Source organism: Canis lupus, chromosome 3, assembly GCF_011100685.1.
Source record: "Canis lupus familiaris isolate Mischka breed German Shepherd chromosome 3, alternate assembly UU_Cfam_GSD_1.0, whole genome shotgun sequence".
Classification (NCBI taxonomy): Eukaryota; Metazoa; Chordata; class Mammalia; order Carnivora; family Canidae; genus Canis; species Canis lupus.
Genome location: NC_049224.1, coordinates 54353528 through 54374836, shown reverse-complemented (window position 1 = coordinate 54374836; position 21309 = coordinate 54353528). Strand labels below are relative to the sequence as shown.

Here is a 21309-nt window from a genome sequence, read left to right as displayed (position 1 = left end):
ATCCATTCTCCCTTGGACAGCTCTCGTAGCTTCCCAGACAGATGGGATTACTTCTGTGAAAACTTCATGAAGCCAGGTAATGGAATTTCTCATTCATCACCCTTCCCTAGTACCTAACACAGTGATGGTACCTAAGTCCTTAATGTTTGCAAGGAAATGAAGGAATGGGATTGATGATGGGGATTTCACAGCCTACGTGGTTTGGTTTAACAACCGTCACTCCTGGGATGCCTGGGTGACTCAGTGGTTGGGCGTCTGCTTTTGGCTCAGGTCGTGATCCTGGGGTCCTGGGATCGAGTCCCACATCGGTTCCCCATGGGGAGCCTGCTTCTCTCCCTCTGCCCATGTCTCTGCCTTTCTCTGTGTCTCTCATGAATAAATAAATTGAAAAAAAAAAAAACCCTGTCACTGCCAAGTTTAGAAATGTCCTCCTTGTGTCTAATCTAGCTGATTGATTCTGGAAAGAGAGGATTCCCAACGACCTCCTTAGAAGACCGCCTGGCTCCTTGACCAAAGCTGCCACTCCAAGTCCTGCCTGACAGACTGAATGAACTGTTGGCAAAAGGCAGTGGGCAGGTGTGTGCACTAGTCAAGCACACAAGTCTCGGTTCACCCAAAGGTGTGTTTTTTGAAACCACTGATTTTTACTCCCTGAAGGTCTTGAACCACTTTCGGCCTAGGGCAGAAGGTGAGTGGGTAGGAAATGAGGTGTGGGTTTGCTAATAGTCAAGTTCACATTAAAAGGCAGACACAGGAAAAGAATGGGACTCTATTTTATTAGGAAACATTGAGCATTCTATAAGAACCAAGGCCCATTGTGAGCATAGGCTCCATGCACTGGAGGAGATGGTTTCATATTTCCCAGAAACACCTGATCTGCTCTCCTCTTCCTTATAACAAACCCCTTGCCCTGCTATCACCCCCTGGTCTTTATGGTTTCAAGGACCCAAGAACAAAGCCCTGGTAGCATCCCAAGATCGACACCTTCAGGACAACAACTGATTCAAGCCCAGATCTCTCCAGAGGACAGATGATGTGTCCTCAAAATCAACACTTCCTTAAAAATATATACGTATATAAAACCTATCAGACAAATTCCAGCTTTGCACATACAAAAAACAAAAACAAAAACAGAAGAACAGAGGAATGACAAGTGCATAGAGATGATTCAGGGGCTATGTATCCATGAGGGTGAAGACACAAGCCCACCCTAAGAGAGCAAGACTGTTTCACCCTCGAAGAGACAGAAACCACTGTCCGCCAGGGGTAGGTGGCTGGGGGCTCCCAATTTCACACTCAAAAAACAGAACCCCACTAAAACTAGTGCATTCCCCTGGCAGCCGACTTACCACAGGATGGTAAGCAGAGACACAAGCAAACGTGTCAACCTCCTTAGTTTATACCCTCACTGGTGGGTCCTGCTCCACTCTTACCAATGGAAAAGCTCCTGGGACATTGATTCTAGGCCACACTCCCTCGTGCCTACATGTTCCTGACACTTTCTATGGATAGAAAAAGGCTTTACCTTCATATGGATGGCTCAGAATTGGAAAAGCCCATCCACCGTGACCTGAAATTGAAGCCCAGGACAACTCCAGGAAGAGGTTCTTCTGACCCAACCCTCTGGCATGCCAGCAACTTGGGGTGAAGGCACCTTAACCTAACCAAGTGGCAGCAGGATAACCAGACCACACCTACCGGTTTCCAGTATTTCTGAGCCTGTGGCCCGTGTGTGTGGCCCACACACTCACCCTCCTCTACCAAAGAGGAAACAGACACAGAGGATCAGGAGAGAGGAAGTCCATCGTGGGTCGTGCAATGAAACAGGAAAAAGACACAACTTCTGACCATCCCTTCCTGTGCTCTGTTCTGGGGGTTTGACTCTGAACACAAAGATGGCAACATGGTAGAGATGAGGATGAGCAAGGGTGAGATTCTGGCAGAAGTCCCCAAAGACCACTTAGGAGGAATGGCTCTCCTAAAGGGATGCCAGTATTGGGGGGCAGCCCTCATTATGCCTCTCTGCCAGCTCAGTACCCTTTCTCTTTCATGTGAGTCCTCTGGTGGGTAATGAAGTTGGAGCTATTGCTGAAGCCCTTGCCACACTCGGGGCACTTGTAGGGCTTTTCCCCCGTGTGGATACGCTGGTGGATGATGAGAACAGAATTCCAGCTGAAGCCCTTCCCGCACTCGGGGCACCGGTATGGCTTGTCCCCCAAGTGGGCACGCTGGTGCATGACCAAGATGGAGCCCCGGCTAAAGCTCTTGCCGCACATGAGACACTCATAGGGCTTCTCGCCCGTGTGGGTGCGCTGGTGCACCACGAGCTGGGAGCGCTGGCTGAAGCTCTTGCCACACTCCCCACACTGGTAGGGCTTCTCGCCGGTGTGCACTCGCTGGTGCTTGACGAGGTTGGAGCTCCAGCTGAAGCTCTCCCCGCAAGTCAGGCACTCATACGGCTTTTCACCAGTGTGCGCCCCCTGGTGGGCGATCAAGCTGGAGCTCTGGCTGAAGCTCTTGCCGCACTCGCCGCACTTATAGGGCTTTTCCACCAGATGCGTCCTCCTGTGCGTGGCCAGGTTGGAGCTGCGGCTGAAGCTCTTGCCGCACTCCGCACACTGGTAGGGCTTCTCCCCGGTGTGTGTCCTCCGGTGCGTGATGAGTGCTGAGCTCTGGCTGAACCTCTGCCTGCAGTCAGGGCACTCGTATGGCTTCTCCCCTGTGTGGATCCTCTGGTGCCGTATCAGATTGGAGTTGTAGCTGAAGCTCTCACCACACTCCTTACACTCATACGGCTTCTCACCCGTGTGGATGCCCTGGTGCGTGTTAAGGCTGGACCGGTTGCCAAAACTCTTCCCACACTCAGGGCATGAGTAGGGCTTCTCCCCTGTGTGGGTTCGCTGGTGAGCAATGAGGTTGGGGCTCCTGCTGAAACTCTTTCCGCACTCGGCGCACTGAAAAGGCTTTTCTCCTGTGTGGATCCGCTGGTGGGTGATGAGGTTTGCACTCCGGCTAAAGCTTTTCCCACAGTCCCTGCATTTGTAGGGTTTCTCTCCTGTGTGGGTGGTTTGGTGTCTACTGAAGTTGGAGCCGTCACTGAAGCTTTTCCCACATTCGTTGCATTTGTAGTATTTCTCTCCTGTGTGGGTCCGCTCGTGTGTGATCAGGTGGGACTTCCGGCTGAAGGTTTTCCCACACTGGGGGCACTCATAGGGCTTCTCACCCAGGTAGGTGCCCTGAAGGCCAATGAGCTGCCCGACCTCCCTGCCCTGGGTGGGGACCTCCCGGGCATCCTCACATGGGGCCTTTGCCTGGGGCTCCCTGGAGCCACAGTCTCTCTCACGGTCACTTTCCCAGTCGCACTGCGGGATGCCTTCCCCTTCGGGCATTTCTGAGAACATCTCCCGTGACTCTGCATCCTCAAATAGATCTTGATTAGAATTCTCCCCATTGTCACTCTGGATCTCGAAATCTGAAACAGTAAAAAAGGACGTACAATTTATATGGAATTTCCTATAATGATGAGAAAAAGAAAGGAAACCAAGGAAATATTTAAAACATTAAACTTCTAATGAAAATAAAGAGGTAGGACACCTGGGTGGCTCAGTGGTTAAGTGTCTGCCTTCAGCTCAGGGTGTGATTCTGGAGTCCTGGAATTGAGTCCTAGGATTGAGTCCCTGCAGGGAGCCTGCTTCTCCCTCTGCCTCTCTCTCTCTCTCTGTGTTTCTCATGAATAAATAAATAAAATCTTAAAAAAAAAAAAAAAAAAAGGCTAAAGAATCCTCCAACTTTTCAAACCAGGTTGATTTCCTTCTACATGATTATCTACTTGTCAGACCTCCTACCCATGTGGCAATCACCCAGAATTTCTAAGTCTTAAAGATTTGGGTTCTAGGTCTGTATCTGTTTCTTGGTTGGGAAATGAAGTCAGGTGGGAATGGGAACATCCTAATCAATAGAAGGCAACAGGGTACACAATGACCCCTAATTCTCACTGTTGTGCCTGATGTGTAACAGGTACGCAATTACATTTAGTGAATGAATGAATGGATTTTTCACTGGACCACAGAAATTTCCCTAAAGCTCAGTCTCCTTTCAGAAAGAGCTTATATAGTAACCTCATGCATTATGATATGTCTAGTATTTATAATCTTATTAGATTATAATAGGTAAGACACAGACAAGATGACAGGGCCCCTGCAACAAGGACTCTAGGGTCTATACAGATGACCGGAAACAAGTACACAGTTAAAAGAGCCCTAAAATGTATCTGCAGTAGGAGCTTACGGATGGACCTCCCATTGGTAGTACAAAAATATATACCATCCAGAAATTTGTCAAACATTCAGGTGAAAGGAATCATGAGGACGGACTGCTGACAACAAATGCATCCTCTTCCTTCACTGAGAGACTCTTCCTTCACTGAGAGACTCTGAAGTCTATCCCAGGATTGAGCCAGAGCAGTGGAGAGCCATGAACCTGGACCTCACTGCAGAACTGAGTGGTATGTTGATTTAACGGCTCTGGCCAACAGTCAGGAACAGTCTGATAAGTGTCATTAGAAATTTTTTTTTTTTTTTGACTGTCAGGAATGTTAATGCTGCCAGGAAGTTGTTGGTGACACTATTTATGCCACACAATGTCCTCTTATGAACGAGAAGGAAATTTCCCTCTAACTGAAATTCCCAAGAGAACTGCTCTTCTGAGCAACTGATGTGTGTTTGCCTTTTGCCTCTGGTCATGGCTCCCTCTCTGCCTTGCCTGCCCGGAAGCTTGGAGCCAAATGCTCAGAGAGAGAATACTGCATGTTTGTGCAGCCCACAACCTGTGTTCTTTCATTTTTACCTCCCACTATTTCCTTTTTTTATATAATTTCCTTGTGTTTCCTTCCTTCCCTCTCTCCCTCCTTTTTTGTTATTATTGTTACAATTTTAGTATATGTGTTGCCGAAGTGAGAACCCTTGTGCTCTGTTTCTATAAGTTGTCTTCAATTCTTTTTTGGAATTCTAGAGGGTGTACAGAAATAAATCAATGATTTATTGATAAGGAGGATAGCTGATTATTTCTAACACTTAACATCAGACCTCCAGAGAAAGCAGATCCATCCAAAACAGGGAAGACAATTAGTAAAATAATGACATGAGGTCCTAGTGATATTCCCATTATTGAAGCTAAGAAATAGTTTCTTTTTTTTTTTTCTTTTTAAAAGATTTTATTCATCCATTTGACTCAGAGAGGGAGAGAGCCCAAGCAGGGCAGGTAGAAGCAGAGGGAGAGGGAGAAGCAGGCTCCGCACGAGCAGGGAGCCTGATGTGGAGCTCGATTCCAGGACTGAATCAAAGGCAGACACTTAACCAACTGAGCACTTCAAGCACCCCCAAAATAGTTTATTTAAAGTTAGATGCTCGGGCAGCCCCGGTGGCTCAGCGGTTTAGCACCACCTTATGCCCAGGGTGTGATCCCAGAAACCCGGGATCGAGTCCCACATCGGGATCCCTGCATGGAGCCTGCTTCTCCCTCTGCCTGTGTCTCTGCGTCTCTCTCTCTATGTCTCTCATGCATAAATAAATTTTAAAAAATCTTCAAAGTTAGATGCTCAATTCGGTGATTATTAATTTCTGTAGGTTAAGGCAAATTTCCATATGTGCACATGATAAAATGTGACAGGCCCTCAGGCAGAACCTGGGTCCTAGTTATACTGCTAGTCAATATAAAATTGTATTTAAGCTTACAAGTAAGCACATGATTACATTTCACGCTCACTAGCACATACGCTGCTGGTCACGTGTGGGCTTGTAGAACTGCCCTTCTGGCTCAGGTCACAAAGCACAAAGCAGGCTCCCATATGGCTAGGACCAGCAGCTCTACGCTTCCTCAACTTCCTGCAACAGGGTTTGGAAGTTTCTAGCACAGAGGTCTGCTATCAACCATTCTTCTACAAGGTCCTCCAGGCAGAGGCCCTGATTGATTTTCTACAAGCTAATACTACCAAAAACATTTTTAAAAAGGACTTTAGTAGGGGCGGCTGGGTGGCTCAGTCAATTGAGCACCTGACTACTGATTTGGGCTCAGGCCGTGATCTCAGCATCATGAGATCGAGCCCCACATCTGCACTCAGCAGAGAGTCTGCTTGAATTTCTCTCCCTCTGCCTCTCCTCCCAGCTTGCTTTTCTCTCTCTCAAATAAATAAATAAACCATTTTAAAAAAATAACTTTAGTAATTGTTCTCTTCTGAATAGAGACATTAGCTGATAAGGTTTTCCACTGCCTTAAACTCAGAAGAACTGGTTGGTATGCTCTGGAATGAGCTCAGAAGCAACAGGGAAAACAAACAAAAACTCAAATTCCATTTGCAGTGAGATTGGAGGAAGATTAACTTGCAGACATCAAAACACATGTAAGGCCTTCCAAAACCAGCAGAGACATGGTTGAGGCCAATGAGGCAGGAAGTGAACAGAACAAATGTGGAAGGCAACATGTGGGGGGCAGCAGGGAACTGAGGGGCAACTAAAAAGTTCAGGCAGAGGGGCACCTGGGTGGCCCAGTCTGCTGAGCAGTTGACTCGTAAGTTCAAGCTTCCCCATTGGGCTCCACACTGGGTGTGGCGCTTACTTTTTGAAAAAAGGTAGGGGGGACACCTGGGTGGCTCAGCAGTTTGGCGTCTGCTTTCGGCTCAGGGCGTGTCAGGGTGTGATCCTAGAGTCCCGGGATGGAGTCCCACATCAGGCTCCCTGCATGGAGCCTGCTTCTCCCTCTGTCTGTGTCTCTGCCTCTCTCTCATGAATAAATACATAAAATCTAAAAAAAAAAAAAAAAAAAAAAAAAGGACATAAAAAAGCTCAGACAGAAAATCACTTCCTGGAGGTAAGGGACTCACCATTAAGAGCAACAGTGCACCTGGGAACTAGGGCAAGCAGGGCTGGCTTCTTTGGTTCAGAGAAGCACAGGAGGTGAAGCTACAACCAGAATCACCCAGATGACCTATATACTGCAGGAAGCTTTCTGCTTCTGTAAAGCAGAGAAGGAGAGAGCCTTTCACCCTCACATATTAATCATGTATTAATCATGGCAATTATGACTAAGAAAGTGACATTTTTCATGCATTAAAAAAAAAATTTAAACAAAGGGTGCCCGCAAGGCTCAGTCACTTAAGCATCCAACTCTTGGTTTTGAGCTCAGGTCATGATTTCAGGGTAGTGAGATTGAGCCCCGCCTTGGGATCCACACTCAGCCAGGAGTCTGCTTGAGATTCTCTCTCTCTCGCTCTCCCTCTGCCGCCCCCCTGCCCCGCCCCATGCACACGCACGTTCTCTGTTAAGAAAAAAAAAAAGAAAAGAAAAGAAAAAGAAGAAAAAACTTAAATGAAGCAACTGCCTCTAGGAAGGAAGACCACTCAGTAAAAGTCAAGGAAGAGACAGTGAGACAGCAGGAAGAGATGGAGTGGAGCTGGCAGGACTCGGGACAGCAGAGGAAATCTGTAGACAGAGGACAGGCTGAGAGGAAGTGCAAAAGGAGAACAGGCATGCTGGCAAGCCCAGCAAGGGGAAAAGAGAGCTGAGATGAGCAGAGCAGTTAAAGGAAGGGAACAAAGAGGACAAAGGGATTAACAAGAAGGACAGAGAGGTCAGATGAAAGGAGAGGCCATGCACACATAACTGGGAGTTCTCAAACGGGGGAACAAAACCAAAGAACAGAACAAACACTGAAAGCAAAAAGCTGCCAGGACCCTGGACAGGTGCACTATGTCAGGAAAACTGACACTGAGTGGCTAACGACGGGCACAGGGATGGCAAGGCAAAAGGCTCAGATCACTCCCATGGGGGAAGAGAACCAGCTGGGCTCAGACTGCTCTACAGGGACAATGCCTGCAGACACAAGGCAGACAGGGAAAGAAAGGGGATGCCCAGGATTCTGTGCTCATGAAACTGTCCTTCAAGTATCATGTTTGCAGGCAAACAGCTTTGAATATGCACAAATTCGCAGAATGTGGTTCCTCTGAGTCCTTCTTAGAGAAAATTAAATAGGAGGTGAGCTTTGGTCAACCAAAATGAGGGGAACTCAGGGCAAACAGGCTGAGGACAAACACCTGACACGTGGGACTCCAGAATGAAGTCTCAAATTACTGTGGCCATTACAATGAGAAGAGAATGTAGAGGCCACAGAGCAACATAGAAATGTCTCTAGCCAAAACTGGGGTTGAGAGAAGGTGGGAAAGAGGACATATTCATTGACTGACTGCCTCATCTGGATTGCCTCCCTAAACCTGGGAGTTCAAGGCATACTATTTAAAATTGGCAAATCATGCACCTGAAGTGTGTCCTTACCAGTGCAAAAATAAACAGTGCAAAAATAAAGAGCGCCTGCCTGGCTTAATGGGTAGAGCATGCAACTCTTGATCCTGGAGTCATGAATTTGAGCCCCACGTTGGGTACAGAGACAACTAAAAACAAAAACAAAAATTTAGGGATGCCTCAGGGCTGAGTCGGTTAAGCGTCTGCCTTCGGCTCAGATCATGATCCTAGGGTCCTGGGATTGAGCACTGTGTTGGGCTCCCTGCTCAGTGTGGAGTCTGCTTGAGATTCTTTCTCTCTCTCTAAAATAATTAAATCTTGGGATCTGTGGGTGGTGCAGCGGTTTAGCACCTGCCTTTGGCCTGGGGCACGATCCTGGAGACCCGGGATCGAGTCCCATGTCGGGCTCCCGGTGCATGGAGCCTGCTTCTCCCTCTGCCTATGTCTCTGCCTCTCTCTCTCTCTGTGTGTGACTATCATAAATAAATAAAAATTAAAAAATTAAAATAAAATAATTAAATCTTTTTTTTAAAAAAATGAGTCCCTGAGACAAACTGAACAGAATATATCATTCTTAGGGTGCCTTGGTGGCTCAGTCAGTTGGGCATCTGACTCTTGGTTTTGATTAGGGTCATGATCTCAGTGTCTTAGGATTGAGCCCTGTTCAGGCTCCAAGCTCAGTAAAGAGTCTGCTTAAGATTCTGTCTCTCTCTCCTCTGCCCCTCCCCACCTTGCACATGCTCTTGCTCTAAAAGCAAATGAATAAATCTTTAAAAAATGAATATATGATTCTCCCCTTGTGCACTGCTGGAATGTAAAATGGTGCAGTCAATGTGGAAAACAGTGTGGTGGCTCCTCAAAAAATTAAACATAGAATTACCATATGATCTAATAATTCCTCATCTGGGTATACATCCAAAAGAACTGAAAGCAAGGACTGAAACAGGTGTTTGTATACCCACGTTCTTGCATTACTTGTAATAACCAAGTGCTGAAAACCCAAAGGTCCATCAAGGAATGAATGGAGTATTATTCAGCCTTGAAAAGAAATGAAATTCTGACCCATGCTTCTACATGGATGAATCTTGAGGACATTGTGTGAAGTTAAATAATAAACCAGACACAAAAGGATAAATATCATATGATTACTATGAGGTACCAAAAGCAGGCAAATTTATCATAGTGATAGAAATTAGAATGTTGGGTGCCAGGTGCTGCTGGGGAGGGAGGGAGGAATGGAGAGTTGTTTCCTGGGCATAGAATTTCAGTTTGAGAAAAGGAAAAGGTTCTGAAGATGGATGATGGTGATGGTTGTATAGCAATATGAATATATTTAATGTCTGTGAAATACAACAAAAATGGTTAAAATGAAAAAAAAATGGTTAAAATGGCAAATTTTGTTATGTAAATTTTATCACACCATAAAGAGAATATGATTCATAGTTTTATGTATTCTATCAAATTTAAAATAGGTGGCATTACCTACTAATTCTGAAATTAGTTTAGAAGATTAAATAAATGCTCAGCAAGGCAGAGAATTCTCAGAAACGTTATTAAACTTCTGATGGTACAATAGGGAAAAGAATAATATCTTGTTGTAATGAGTACTTCCCCAATCAAAGCTGAACATATGGTTTCATAAAGTTATAATTTACTTTTCTTCATTTCTAAATTGCCTACTCATATCTCTGACCTTTCATTCCACTGCATTGACTTTTCTATGGATTACAGCAGCTCTTACAGATCAAGAGCTTTTTGTTCTTTTTGTTGTTTTTTTAAGATTTACTTATTTTAGAGAGAGAGAATGTGTGTGCACATGCACGAGCAGGAGCAGGAAGCAGAGGGAGGGGCAGAAGCAGACTCCCCACTGAGCAGGGAGCCCGACACAGGGCTCAATCCCAGGACCCTGAGATCATGACCCAAGCCAAAGTCAAGAGCTGGATGCTCAAGTAGTTGAGCCACTCAGGCACCCCTAGATCAAGAGTCTTTGACTCTTATCTGCTGTACTGCAGACTTCGTTGCAAAAATTGCCTTCCAGTTGGTATATTGTCTTTTAACTCTGTTCATGGTACTGTTTTTATACAAATGTCTTTTTGTTTTCCTGAGTCCCGTCCAGCTTTGAAGATGGCTGTCTTGTATAAGAGGTTGTTCACCAAAAGATGATAAAAATATTCTCCTACATTATTCCAGTCTTTTATAGAGATCTATAATCCATCTAAAATTTATTTTTGTGTCACCTGTAAGACAGAAATCTATTACTGTGTAAGTTATGAATTAAGGATCCAGTGTTAGTTTTTTCAGAACGGTGAGACCACTGTCCAAATACTATCCACTGAATGGTTGCTGCATGGCCATGGGCCCTCTTTCTGCCTTTTCTGGTTAGTAAACAAAAGCCGCAGTCAAGGCTCAGAATAAAGCAATAGTTCTTGGATTCTCTGGCCCTAGACAGAGGCTCTACACTCAGATGTGCAGCACCTCCCCACTGCTGCTCCTGGGGCTGTGCATGTCCCCCTTCCTGGACAAGACACTTCTGCTTTCTCTCACACTGGAAAACAGATCACGATGAGGGTGAGGAAAATTGGTATCAACAGGGAGATAAACCTGATTTTACTGTAATTTATTTAGAAAAATGAACCAGTCATAGACTTTAATGCTCTAGTCTGGGTTAGGCTCCAAAAATTTTGGCAAAGCCCTTCCCACCTGATTAGGACCTCAACACCATGGTCAGAGCCACTGCCCTAAAATGCAGGGATGTTTCTAACACAGCTTCTCGCCGAGTTGGGCTCTCCCCGTCAGAGTACTGCCCTGGCAAGCCTGGCAGGAGCCTGCTGGTGCCTGAGTGACTGGGAGCACTGGTCCACCTCCACTCTGGCTGCCTGAAAGATTAACCATTGACAAAACGGGCAATGAGCTCTGTTATCTGTTTAAATGAATGATTGCCAAACATTTTAGAGTTATATGTTACATCTAAAGAGCTCTGAATGGTATGTGTTTCAAATATTTAAGTGAATTAAAAGCGATTTTTGTTTTGAAGCTGAGAATCATAACTTTAAAAAAGACAAACACCTTTACAACCCACCAATACTCTCCATTCCTGGTCCTGTTAAGAAAAATCTATGTATTTGCTCTTTGTTGTTATGAAGGGAGCATTTGGCTGGGGCACCAAACTCAGAATAGGCGACCTGTTGCCTGTGTTCACCAAAAGCCAGGAAATGCTAAAGATGCCTGGAGAGGTAAGCCATGGTTCTTGGGCTTGACTGTTGAACAACAGTAGGTTTGAAGTGGGTAACCTCCATTCCTCTGTAGGCTAGAGGAGAGCTTCTCAAACTTCAAAGTGCAGACGAATCACCTGGAGAGCTTGTTAAATGCAGATTCTACTTCACTTGGATTAGGTGAGACTGAGCATGCCTTTCTATTTTTTTTTTAATTTATTTATTATAGTCACACAGAGAGAGAGAGAGAGAGAGAGAGAGAGAGAGAGAGAGGCAGAGACACAGGCAGAGGGAGAAGCAGGCTCCATGCACCGGGAGCCCGATGTGGGATTCGATCCCGGGTCTCCAGGATCACGCCCTGGGCCAAAGGCAGGCGCCAAACCGCTGCGCCACCCAGGGATCCCTGAGCATGCCTTTCTAATAAGCCCCAGGTGACACCAGTATTGTTGGTCCATGGACCACACTGAGAGTAAGGCTCTAAGCAGTGGTTTTGAAACTGCTGCAGCTTAGGACAATGTGGGAGCTTTCAAAACCTCCCTGCCTGGGCTGCACCCCAAGCCAATGAAATCAGAAAATCAGAATCCCTGGAAGTGGGGCCCCAAGTGATTCCAACATGTGGCTGAGTTGGAGAACCAGAGGTCTAGCACAGTGGCTTGCTAACTGGAGCTTAAGTCAGGATCACTTGGACGGCTTGTTAAACCATGAGGTGCTGGGCGCCACCCTGAGTTTCTGGTTCAATAGGTCTGGGATGGGACAGCCCAGGAAGTTCATTTCAAATACATTTGCAGATGATGCTGATGCTGCTGGTTTGGAGACCACATGCTGTACTGATGGTCAGAGGATTGATATACCAGGATTCATCCATTTTGAGCCCCCAAATTTCCCCTTTGCTCCCCTGTGACATCAACAGTTTCTTTTTCGGGTGATGGAGCTTCTGTGAGATAAAATCTGTGTGTCAGGAGAGGAACATTTCCTCTGCATGTTGAACCAACTCTGGTGTGTGGCATCTGGGGAAGGCCACCGTGGCATGAGTCCCTGATTTGCAGGCTGTAGGTTACCTTTCTGCTTACTTCTTACAGGTGGATGAGCCCTGGGTAGAGTACTTAGACAACAGGCCTGGGTCAAGCTATCTCACTTCTACAGAGATTGTAGTTTCTGAACCAAAAACCGGGCCATGCAAATTGAGAAATGATTTCCGGCCCCAGACTCCAGGCTGCTTACAGATAGGAATCTGAGAGGCATGGTTTGTCCACCCACTATTGAACTTTGAGACATTCTGATGACTTACAAGGACAAATATTTCATCTTCAGGAGTACCCTGGACAAATCTAGGTTGTCGTTCACCAAATCACCCGAAAAAAAGAAAAAAGGGAGGTGTTCTGGGTTTTATGCTGGGACTTTATAACAAGTGAGAGAGATACCCTGTGATTTTCACAAATGGTCTTTCAATGGGTCTGTAAAACACAGGCTGAAAACACAGCCGCCAGGGGCCAATCTCACTTCAACCGAAAACCCTCCTCGTTGGAGAGATGAACTCCACAGGACCACGGAAATCCTACTGAGGCTTGCAATTCTGGCCCTTTGCCAGTTCATTTTCTCTGTCATCTATTCACTGATGTGCACATCCATGGCCAGCTCCCTGGCACAAAAGACTGTCAGGCAAATGTCCTCCCTGGGGGTGTGGATTCACCATCCCCAAGGTTTCCAAAGTCAAAGCTTGTCCCATGCAAGTAAATGCTATTGGTCTCCCGCATGATTCCTGCAGTTTGGATGGATAATATCAGGTGAAAAAGGCCACCTTCTAGTTAATAGTTGGGCCAGGCAGGAAGGATGCCTTTGAGCCTTTGTTGTTTGAGAAATGGAATAGCACAAAACTTGGTCCTCAAAAACATGTTCTCTCTGTTTAAAAATATCTTTGGAGCGCCTGGCTAGCTCAGTCAGAAAAGCATGTGACTGATTCTCCATCTCAGGGTTGTGAGTTCGAGCCCCATGGTGTGGGTAGAGATTACTAAAAAGAATTTTTAAACTTAAAAATATCTTTATTAGTAGCATAAACATGATAGTATTCACTGTGTTTGCTGAACAAAGGATTCATATGGTACTTCCAAGGATGAAAATGCCAGAGGCTAAGAGTAAGTGCTCTTTTGCTGGACTAAGCTGTCTGGGCTGCCCACTGGCCTGAGCATCCCCCCAGGTCTGCAGCCTTGCCTCTCCCCTCTGTCCAGATTTGGAGTGTCCCAGCTGCCTTCTGCCAAGTGTGGGCTTGACCCCATTTTGTTTTAAAACCAAAGCTTAGCATGGCTTTCTTAAGCCATTCCAGGCAGAGAAGCCTGGAATGAGGAAGCCATCTATCTGCCTCCTTCATGGATGGAGCAGGGGAGCCTCTCCACACCTGCTGGTGGGCGGGAAAATTCATTCATTTGTGCCAGACACACTTACTGAGTTCCCACTGTGTGCAGTGCTGTGAGAGAAGAAAGAAAGGGAAAGAAAAGAAAAGAAAAGAAAAGAAAAGAAAAGAAAAGAAAAGGAGAGAAGAGAAGAAAACAGGTTCCATGCCTTCTGAGATTTTAAAGGTTCCTAGAAGAAATAAGACAACTATTCATATAAATAGAAAACAAGGTGGTACATAACCAAAAGCTAAAGGACATGGAGAATCCAAAGCACTGGGGGAAATTGCTTCTGGAAAAGGTGATCAGATTTCCAACTCAATTCAGGCACACAGATGGATGCTAGAAAGCATAGGCTACATTTAAGGAGCAGCAAGGTCTAGTCTGAATGGAGCCAGGGCAATGGTAGGAGGATGAAGGGCCACTGTGGGGCAGGTCCAGGCCAGACCACACAAGGCCCCATTTTTGAGCAGAATAAGGAGTACACACTTGATCTGGAGACATTGGGGAACTCATGCAGACTTTTATGCAGGAGCGTGCCCGACCGTTCAGGTAGGAGTAGAACAGGGGCACCAGGTAAGGGAGAGGCCAGACTGCTTTAAGAGTTCAGAGCAGAAACAACAAGATTCTGAATGAGGACTGCACGTGGGGATGGAAACGTCCTTGGGAAATAGTCACAAGGAGGGATGAGTTTTACCACTTAAACTAGTAGCACAGATCCCATCTTCACTGGAATCATAAGAACCTTTCAATGTGAGTATCTAGAGGTGCCCATTAGTCAAATATTAAATAACCACTGTCCAAACAGGGATTAAAATGTCCACTGCTGAATAAAAGTTTGTCCAGAGGTCCCAAGGTGGATGAACAGAATAGAGGTCAAGTTGTCTTATGTTGAACAAATGTTTGAGGGGATGAAGACAAGCACACGAGTTCCTCTGAGTCATCACGGGGAAGGTCAGGAGGCTTTGCTAAATGAATGGAGACCAATAAAGCTGATCTCAAGTGTTGAAGTCAGAGGACTGACGAGCCCATCTTGGACATTCTGGGAGTGTTAAAAGGCACAAAACCCCCACAGCAAAGCCAGGTGGGGAAGGCTGTCACAGTGGGTACCTGTCACCACATCAGCGGCACCTGCTCAGGCCTGACCCTCCGCTTCACTACTTCCCTATTAATCCACAACCCTAGTGGTGCCTGGGCAGCTCAGTTGGTTAAGCACGTGACTCTTGGTTTCAGCTCAGGTCATGATCTCACAGATTGTGAGACTGAGCTTCACGGGCTCCACGCTCAGTTGGGAGTCTGCTTGAGCAGACTCTCACTCCCTCTCCTTATGCTCCTCCCCAGATTCATGCTTACTCTCATGCTCTCTCTCTAAAATAAACTAATCTTAAAAAATAAATAAATAAAAAGATACAACCACTTCAGAGATCACTCCTCAGCCCTCAACCCCTCTGGCCTCTCCACAGTATCTGACTAAAGATCCTAAAGATCATTACAAGCTTCTCACATCCATCAGGAGGCAAATGAACTAAGTTTTTAGGACAGGATAAGGGATTTGGGGGTTTTAATAGGAAGAGTAAAGTCAAAAGTTATTTTTCAGGGCCAAAGAAAACCAGGTATTTTTTTTTTTTTTTCAAATAAAACCTGCCAAACACACGTTGAAGCAAACAGACTGGAGTTTGAATCCCGACTCCACCTCTTACTATCTAGTGTGTGACCTTGAGTAAGGGCTTGACCTTGCTGAATTTCCATTTCCTCATCTGTAGAGTGACAGCCCCACTCCCCTCCCGGGACTGCTAGTGAGAGGGACATGTGAGGAGTCCAGGGTAGGGCTGGGCTCACAAGGTCAGTCCCTTTTCCAAAAGCCAGGCTTCCTCCTACCTCTCAAGTCCCTGGGCTTGCTCACAACCTCTGCTCCCAAACCACCTCTTTTCCACTCTTTTCTTCTGAATCTTCCACACTGGACACCTTTGAATAAGCCACCTTCGTCTTACTCCTCGTCTGCATCTCCTCTTTCTAACACCCCACTAGGGACTATACTTTGCACCACAGATGTGATAAAATGCTTGAGAACATGGGCCAGGTTCTCAGACCCATGGGTTCAAATCCTGGTTGGGCCTCCTATGAACTGCATGATCTTCAGGGAGTCACTTAACTTCTCTGGTGATGATAACGTCACTCACCTCCCAAGATGGTAAAGTGTCCATCACTTTTGCATAGTGGATGCTAGGCACAAGGCCAGGACCAGAAAGGGATCTGTAAATGCTAGCTAGTGTTACTACTGGTTCTCCTTACATGTGTCCAGTGTCCTCTCCTTCTGCTATCCCCGCCACGGCCTGACCCCTATGCCTGCACGCCTAATGTCTGGGCGGCTTCCTGCCTGTTCTCCTGCCGCTGGCCTCTCCCTACTCAAATCAAACCTATATCCTGTTGCCAAATTCCACTTCCTCCCATTCCCCCTGGGCTCTAGTTCAAGAACCTGCTGAGGCCAATGACATTCAGTCCAAGCCCCCACCCACCCTTCCCCCAAACTCTACATCCTACCCCTTCCTAAAAACACACTTTACTCCCAAGCAGCCAGGCTCCCTTAGTGTCACCTGAACCAATGAGCTTCATGCCACCCCTCACTTTCTTCCCAGCTGCCACACCCTCCCTGCTGCCCTGCACTTTTCCAAATCCCACTCCAGCCTACAACCTCCTGCTCAAGCTCCACATTCTCTCTGACCTCTCCTACCCTCTCCTCTCCTTTCTCTGAGCTTCTATGGTTCTCATCAGTGCCAAGGCAGCCATCATCCATGGGTCCTGAAGCAGCCCTAGGGACCCGGGCAGATGTGAAGGAAACATCTGGTAATCGAAGGAGTGAAGTCTCCAGCTGAAGACCATAATGGAGACAGAGTAGCTAAATGGCATGCCTGGATCCCAGAATGTATTAGTAACACGGTGACAAGCTTGCAAAGAGCTCAAGTTTGAAATTATTATTTATTTATTTAAAGATTTTATTTATTTATTCATGAGAGACAGAGAGAGAGAGAGAGGCAGAGACACAGGCAGAGGGAGAAGCAGACTCCATACAGGGAGCCTGATGTGGGACTCGATCCCGGGACTCCAGGATCATGCCCTGAGGTGAAGGCAGGCACTTAACCGCTGAGCCACCCAGGCGTCCCTGAAATTATTCTTTTAAGAGCCTAGGAGTGCAGCCCAGGTGGCTCAGCAGTTTAGCACCGCCATCAGTCCAGGGCGTGATCCTGGAGACCTGGGATCCAGTCCCATGTCAGGCTCCCTGCGTGAAGCCTGCTTCTCCCTCTGCCTGTGTCTCTGCCTCTTTCTCTCTCTCTCTCTCTCTCTCTCATGTGTGTGTGTGTCTCATGGGTAAATAAAATCTTAAAAAAAAAAAAAAAAAAAAGAGCCCAGGATGAGGGATGCCTGGATGGCTTAGCGGTTGAGCATCTGCCTTGGCTCAGGCATGATCCTGGGATCATGGGCCTGGGATTGAGTCCCACATTGGGCTCCCTGCAGGGAGCCTGCTTCTCCCTCTACCTGTGTATCTGCCTCTCTCTGTGGGTCTCTCATGAATAAATGAAATCTAAAAAAAAACAGAAACAAAAAATAAAAAAGGGCCTAGGATGACTTTATACCATAGCTAGTTCCTAGTTACTAGCCAGTTTACTCGTCATTGACTTGTTTCATAAGAATAATCACTCTTTAAAAATAGGATTATCTGGTTCTTGTAATTGCTGGAACTTCAAATATTTAGATGTTGGTTGCACAACAGAAGGTGCCAAGGGGTGGTTTATAGTCTTCAGTCCCCCTCCCTATAACCTCCATCGGCTTTCCAACCACTCCAAATAAACACAGAAGTAAACACTATGTTTATTACACAAATATAGCTCCAAGAATAGTCCTGTAAGCCTTTCCTATACCGAAATTCTGGAACTAGAACTGCACACAAGGACATTAACAGGTGACAATGTTGGGATACCTGGGTGGCTCAGCAGTTGAGAGACCACCTTCAGCTCAAGGTGTGATCCCAGGGTCCTGGGATCGAGTCCCACATCGGGCTCCCTGCAGGGAGCCTGCTTCTCCCTCTGCCTGTCTCTCTGCCTCTCTCTGCGTCTCTCATGAATAAATAAAATTTTTAAATAAAATAAAAACTAAATAAAAAAACTTAAAGTGACAATGTCCTCGTTGCCAGCAGCAGGAGGATGGGCTGTCCGCAGCTCCGTCCTGGATACCACCTTCTCCTCTTCCACACACACCACACTACTCCACTTTGGGGGGATGCTCCCACCCACTCCCCATGAGGTCCAGCATCTTACCACCGTCCCGAAGGGTCTGGGTCAAGTCTTCCACCAGGGCTACAGCCTCCTCACTGCTTTCGGGACGATGCTCCTGCAGCCAGGCCTGAATTTCCCTTGGTAGCACAGTCAGCATCTGTTCCTTAGTGTGCACTTCGGGCCTCAGCCAGCGCCGACAGAGCTCTCGAAGGCGGCCAAGGGCACCCTGCGGCCCTCCAGCTGCCTCCCCATGGGGGCTACCCTTGCCAGCACTCTGGGGAAAGGGCTCCGATTCAGGGCCATCCTCCTGCAGTACAGCTTCCTGCACCCAAGAATCATCCTCCAGGATCATGGTGGTGACCTCCTCCTGTTCGTCTTCCTCCTGAGGCACTTGGACCATGGGGCTCAGGGGAGTGGTTACTCTAGGCCCCTCTGCAGCCATCATTCACCTTCCTGGGGCAACCACCCAGGCTTCTAGCCTTGAACTTCAGTCTTCTAGGCCAGACTCACTGAGAAGACACCTCTCTCCTCAAATGTCAACAAGTAACGTGACTGGGAAATAAGAAAGAGAACCACATCAATAAGCAGACTGCCCCACAATGATCTAACTCACAGCAGCCCAGGTCAGGCCACCAAGTGATTCTTACATCTGCAAATCAACAGAAGTTTCCTGTCCCTCTTAAAGGAAAAATGGCTTATTCCTGAAAACCTCTTTCTATTAAAAGAAGTTAAGAAGAATTACAAGTACAAAAAATACAGCACTTTTCTTCCCAAAAGAATGGTATCAGAAATTCAAAGCCCTCCTAAGAACCCAAGACTGAGTTATTCTGTCCTAAATCAGTTCAGACTTGCTGTAGAATAAGTGACCTTGATCTAACACACAACTCAGTCCCTTAAGCTCAGTGACCATCTAATAGATACAGATAATAACACCTATCCTTCTTATCTTATGGGGATATCTTCAGGATTAGCAAGGATCAGATGTCAAGATACTTTGAGCCTCACTGGAAGGAAGGCAGTATCTAAACTGCATACTTACCACATGAGTATGAAGTTTTAAAATATTCACATTCTTCAATGCAGCCTTGGCCCCTTCAGGAATTTATCTTTAAAAATAACCATCTTTGTGGCACCTGGGTGGCTCAGTGGTTGAGTGTCTGCCTTTGGCTCAGGTCATGATCCCAGGGTCCTGGGATCGAGTCCCACATCAGGCTCCCTGCCTCAGGCTCTTTGCACGGAGCCTGCTTCTCCCTCTGCCAATGTCTCTGCCTCTCTGTGTCTTTCATGAATAAACAAAATCTTTTTTTTTTTTATATTCATCATCCTTTTTTTTAAATTTTTTTTTTTAATTTTATGATAGTCACAGAGAGAGAGAGAGAGAGAGAGAGAGGCAGAGACACAGGCAGAGGGAGAAGCAGGCTCCATGAACCGGGAGCCTGACGTGGGATTCTATCCTGGGTCTCCAGGATCGCGCCCTGGGCCAAAGGCAGGCACTAAACCGCTGCACCACACAGGGATCCCAATAAACAAAATCTTAAAAAAAAAAAAAAAAAAAAAAAAAAAAAAACCATCTTTGTAAAGGAAAATTTATTTGCAAAGAAACGAAACCATAGCATTGTTTCCAATTGCAAAAAAAAAAAAAAAATTGGCATTTAAAAAATCCAGCAGCAGAGGAATGAATGGTTAATGAATGATGGCACATCCATACAGTAAAATGTATTTAAAACCATGCTGAGGGATATGGGATCAAATCCCATATCGGGCTCCCTATGAGAACCCCGCTTCTCCCTCTATGTCTCTGCCTCTCTGTCTCTCATGAATAAATAAATAAAAATCTTTAAGAAAAAAACTATGCTGATTTAATAATGGCTACCTCTGGGTGCCGGATACTGACTGAGTAGGGGCTCAAAGAAGCCTTTGGGGTGCTAGAAATGTTCTATATCTTGATTTGATGATGGCTGCACAAAGCATACCTATGAAATTTAACATCTATGCATTCTGCCACATGTAGTTTCAAATATTTTTTAAAATTATCCTGACAAGCATTGTTAACCATTAGTAATCTGAGATAATCTTTATAAAAACACCAGGCACAGTATGATCCCAAATCCGTTTAAAAATTTACACACAAGGAAAAACAAAACTTGGACGTGAATTCTACAAAATGTTGGCAGCCTTTAAACTACTATTTAAAATCAAGACTATAGGGACGCTTTGGTGGCTCAGTAGTTGAGCGTCTGCCTTTGGCTCAGATTGTGATCTCAGGGTACTGGGATCGAGTCCCACTTCACGCTCCCCACAAGGAGCCTGCTTCTCCCTCTGCCTATGTCTCTGCCTGTCTCTCATGAATAAATAAAATCTTTTTCAAAAAATAAAATAAAATCAAGGCTATAAAAGCAATGAAAATTTATTTTTATAAAATCACTACCACATCCTAAAGACTCAGATACCCCCCCCCCTTTAATAAATGGGGGTAGGGGGGAGAGACAGGGAAGGGAAAATAAAAAGAAGAAAGCAAAGCTAGTGGGAACACCGAAGCTCTCCTGTCTATTTACCAAAGGGCCAGAAGATGCCCAGGTAGGGGAGGCCCTGCGGCGAGCCCCGGAAATTTGCTCGCGCTCCGCTCATTCGCTGACCTGGGGCAAGACACGCCCCCTCGGGAGCTCAGTTTCCCCATCTGTAAAACGAGGAGCTGCGCGGGACGCCGTCCAGCGAGCTACCAGTCCCCACCCCGCAGCCCCGGCTGGGGTGCAGGGAGCTCACCGCCCGAAAGCAGCGTCTGAGCGCGTTCCCTGAGCGGACCCGGCGCGTCAAGCAGGGGGCCCCGGCCCGCGGGCGCGGACAGCTCCCCCGACGCCCCTCCCCCAGCAGGGCTGCCCGCACTGGCTCCAGGCCCGTTAGTCTCTAGCCGCGGGCTACTCCCAACCCCCGGCCCGCGCCGCTCCAGGCCCGAGTCTCCAAGCTCACCTCTCGGGACACCCGGTCGGGCTTCCACAGCCACTCCGCGCGCAAAAGCGCCCCTGGGCACGGCCCGGCCCCTCCGGATCACCGCGGCTCAAGCCCGAGGGGCACCGAGAACAATGGACGGGAGAAGCCCGCCCCCCGCCGCGCTCATTGGCCGCAGAGAACGCCCCCTGGAAACCCTGCT

General features: G+C 46.8%; 1 protein-coding gene across 4 annotated transcripts; it reads right to left on the bottom strand.

Moving 5' to 3' along the window:
• Positions 1–757: 757 nt before the first annotated feature.
• Positions 758–21277, bottom strand: ZSCAN2 (zinc finger and SCAN domain containing 2). Of its 4 annotated transcripts, XM_038532902.1 has the most exons (4): positions 21129–21277; positions 18204–18713; positions 6878–7008; positions 3338–3472 (listed from the first exon to the last, which is right to left on the bottom strand). In XM_038532902.1, the coding sequence occupies exons 2-3, from the start codon at positions 18604–18606 to the stop codon at positions 6905–6907; spliced, it is 507 nt and encodes a 168-aa protein (XP_038388830.1). In that variant the 5' UTR covers positions 18607–18713; positions 21129–21277; the 3' UTR covers positions 3338–3472; positions 6878–6904. The 4 variants fall into 4 exon arrangements, with proteins under 4 accessions (XP_038388827.1, XP_038388828.1, XP_038388829.1 ...); XM_038532899.1 differs by lacking the exon at positions 6878–7008 and having other exon boundaries at positions 758–3472; XM_038532900.1 differs by lacking the exons at positions 6878–7008; positions 21129–21277 and adding an exon at positions 20717–20939 and having other exon boundaries at positions 758–3472.
• Positions 21278–21309: the final 32 nt, after the last annotated feature.

Coding starts and splice junctions, on each gene's coding strand:
- ZSCAN2 (XM_038532899.1), bottom strand. CDS start 18,606: ATGATGGCTGCAGAGGGGCCTAGAGTAACCACTCCCCTGAGCCCCATG. Junction 3,473..18,203: donor CCAGACCCTTCGGGACGGTG/GTAAGATGCTGG, acceptor TTACTGTTTCAG/ATTTCGAGATCCAGAGTGAC.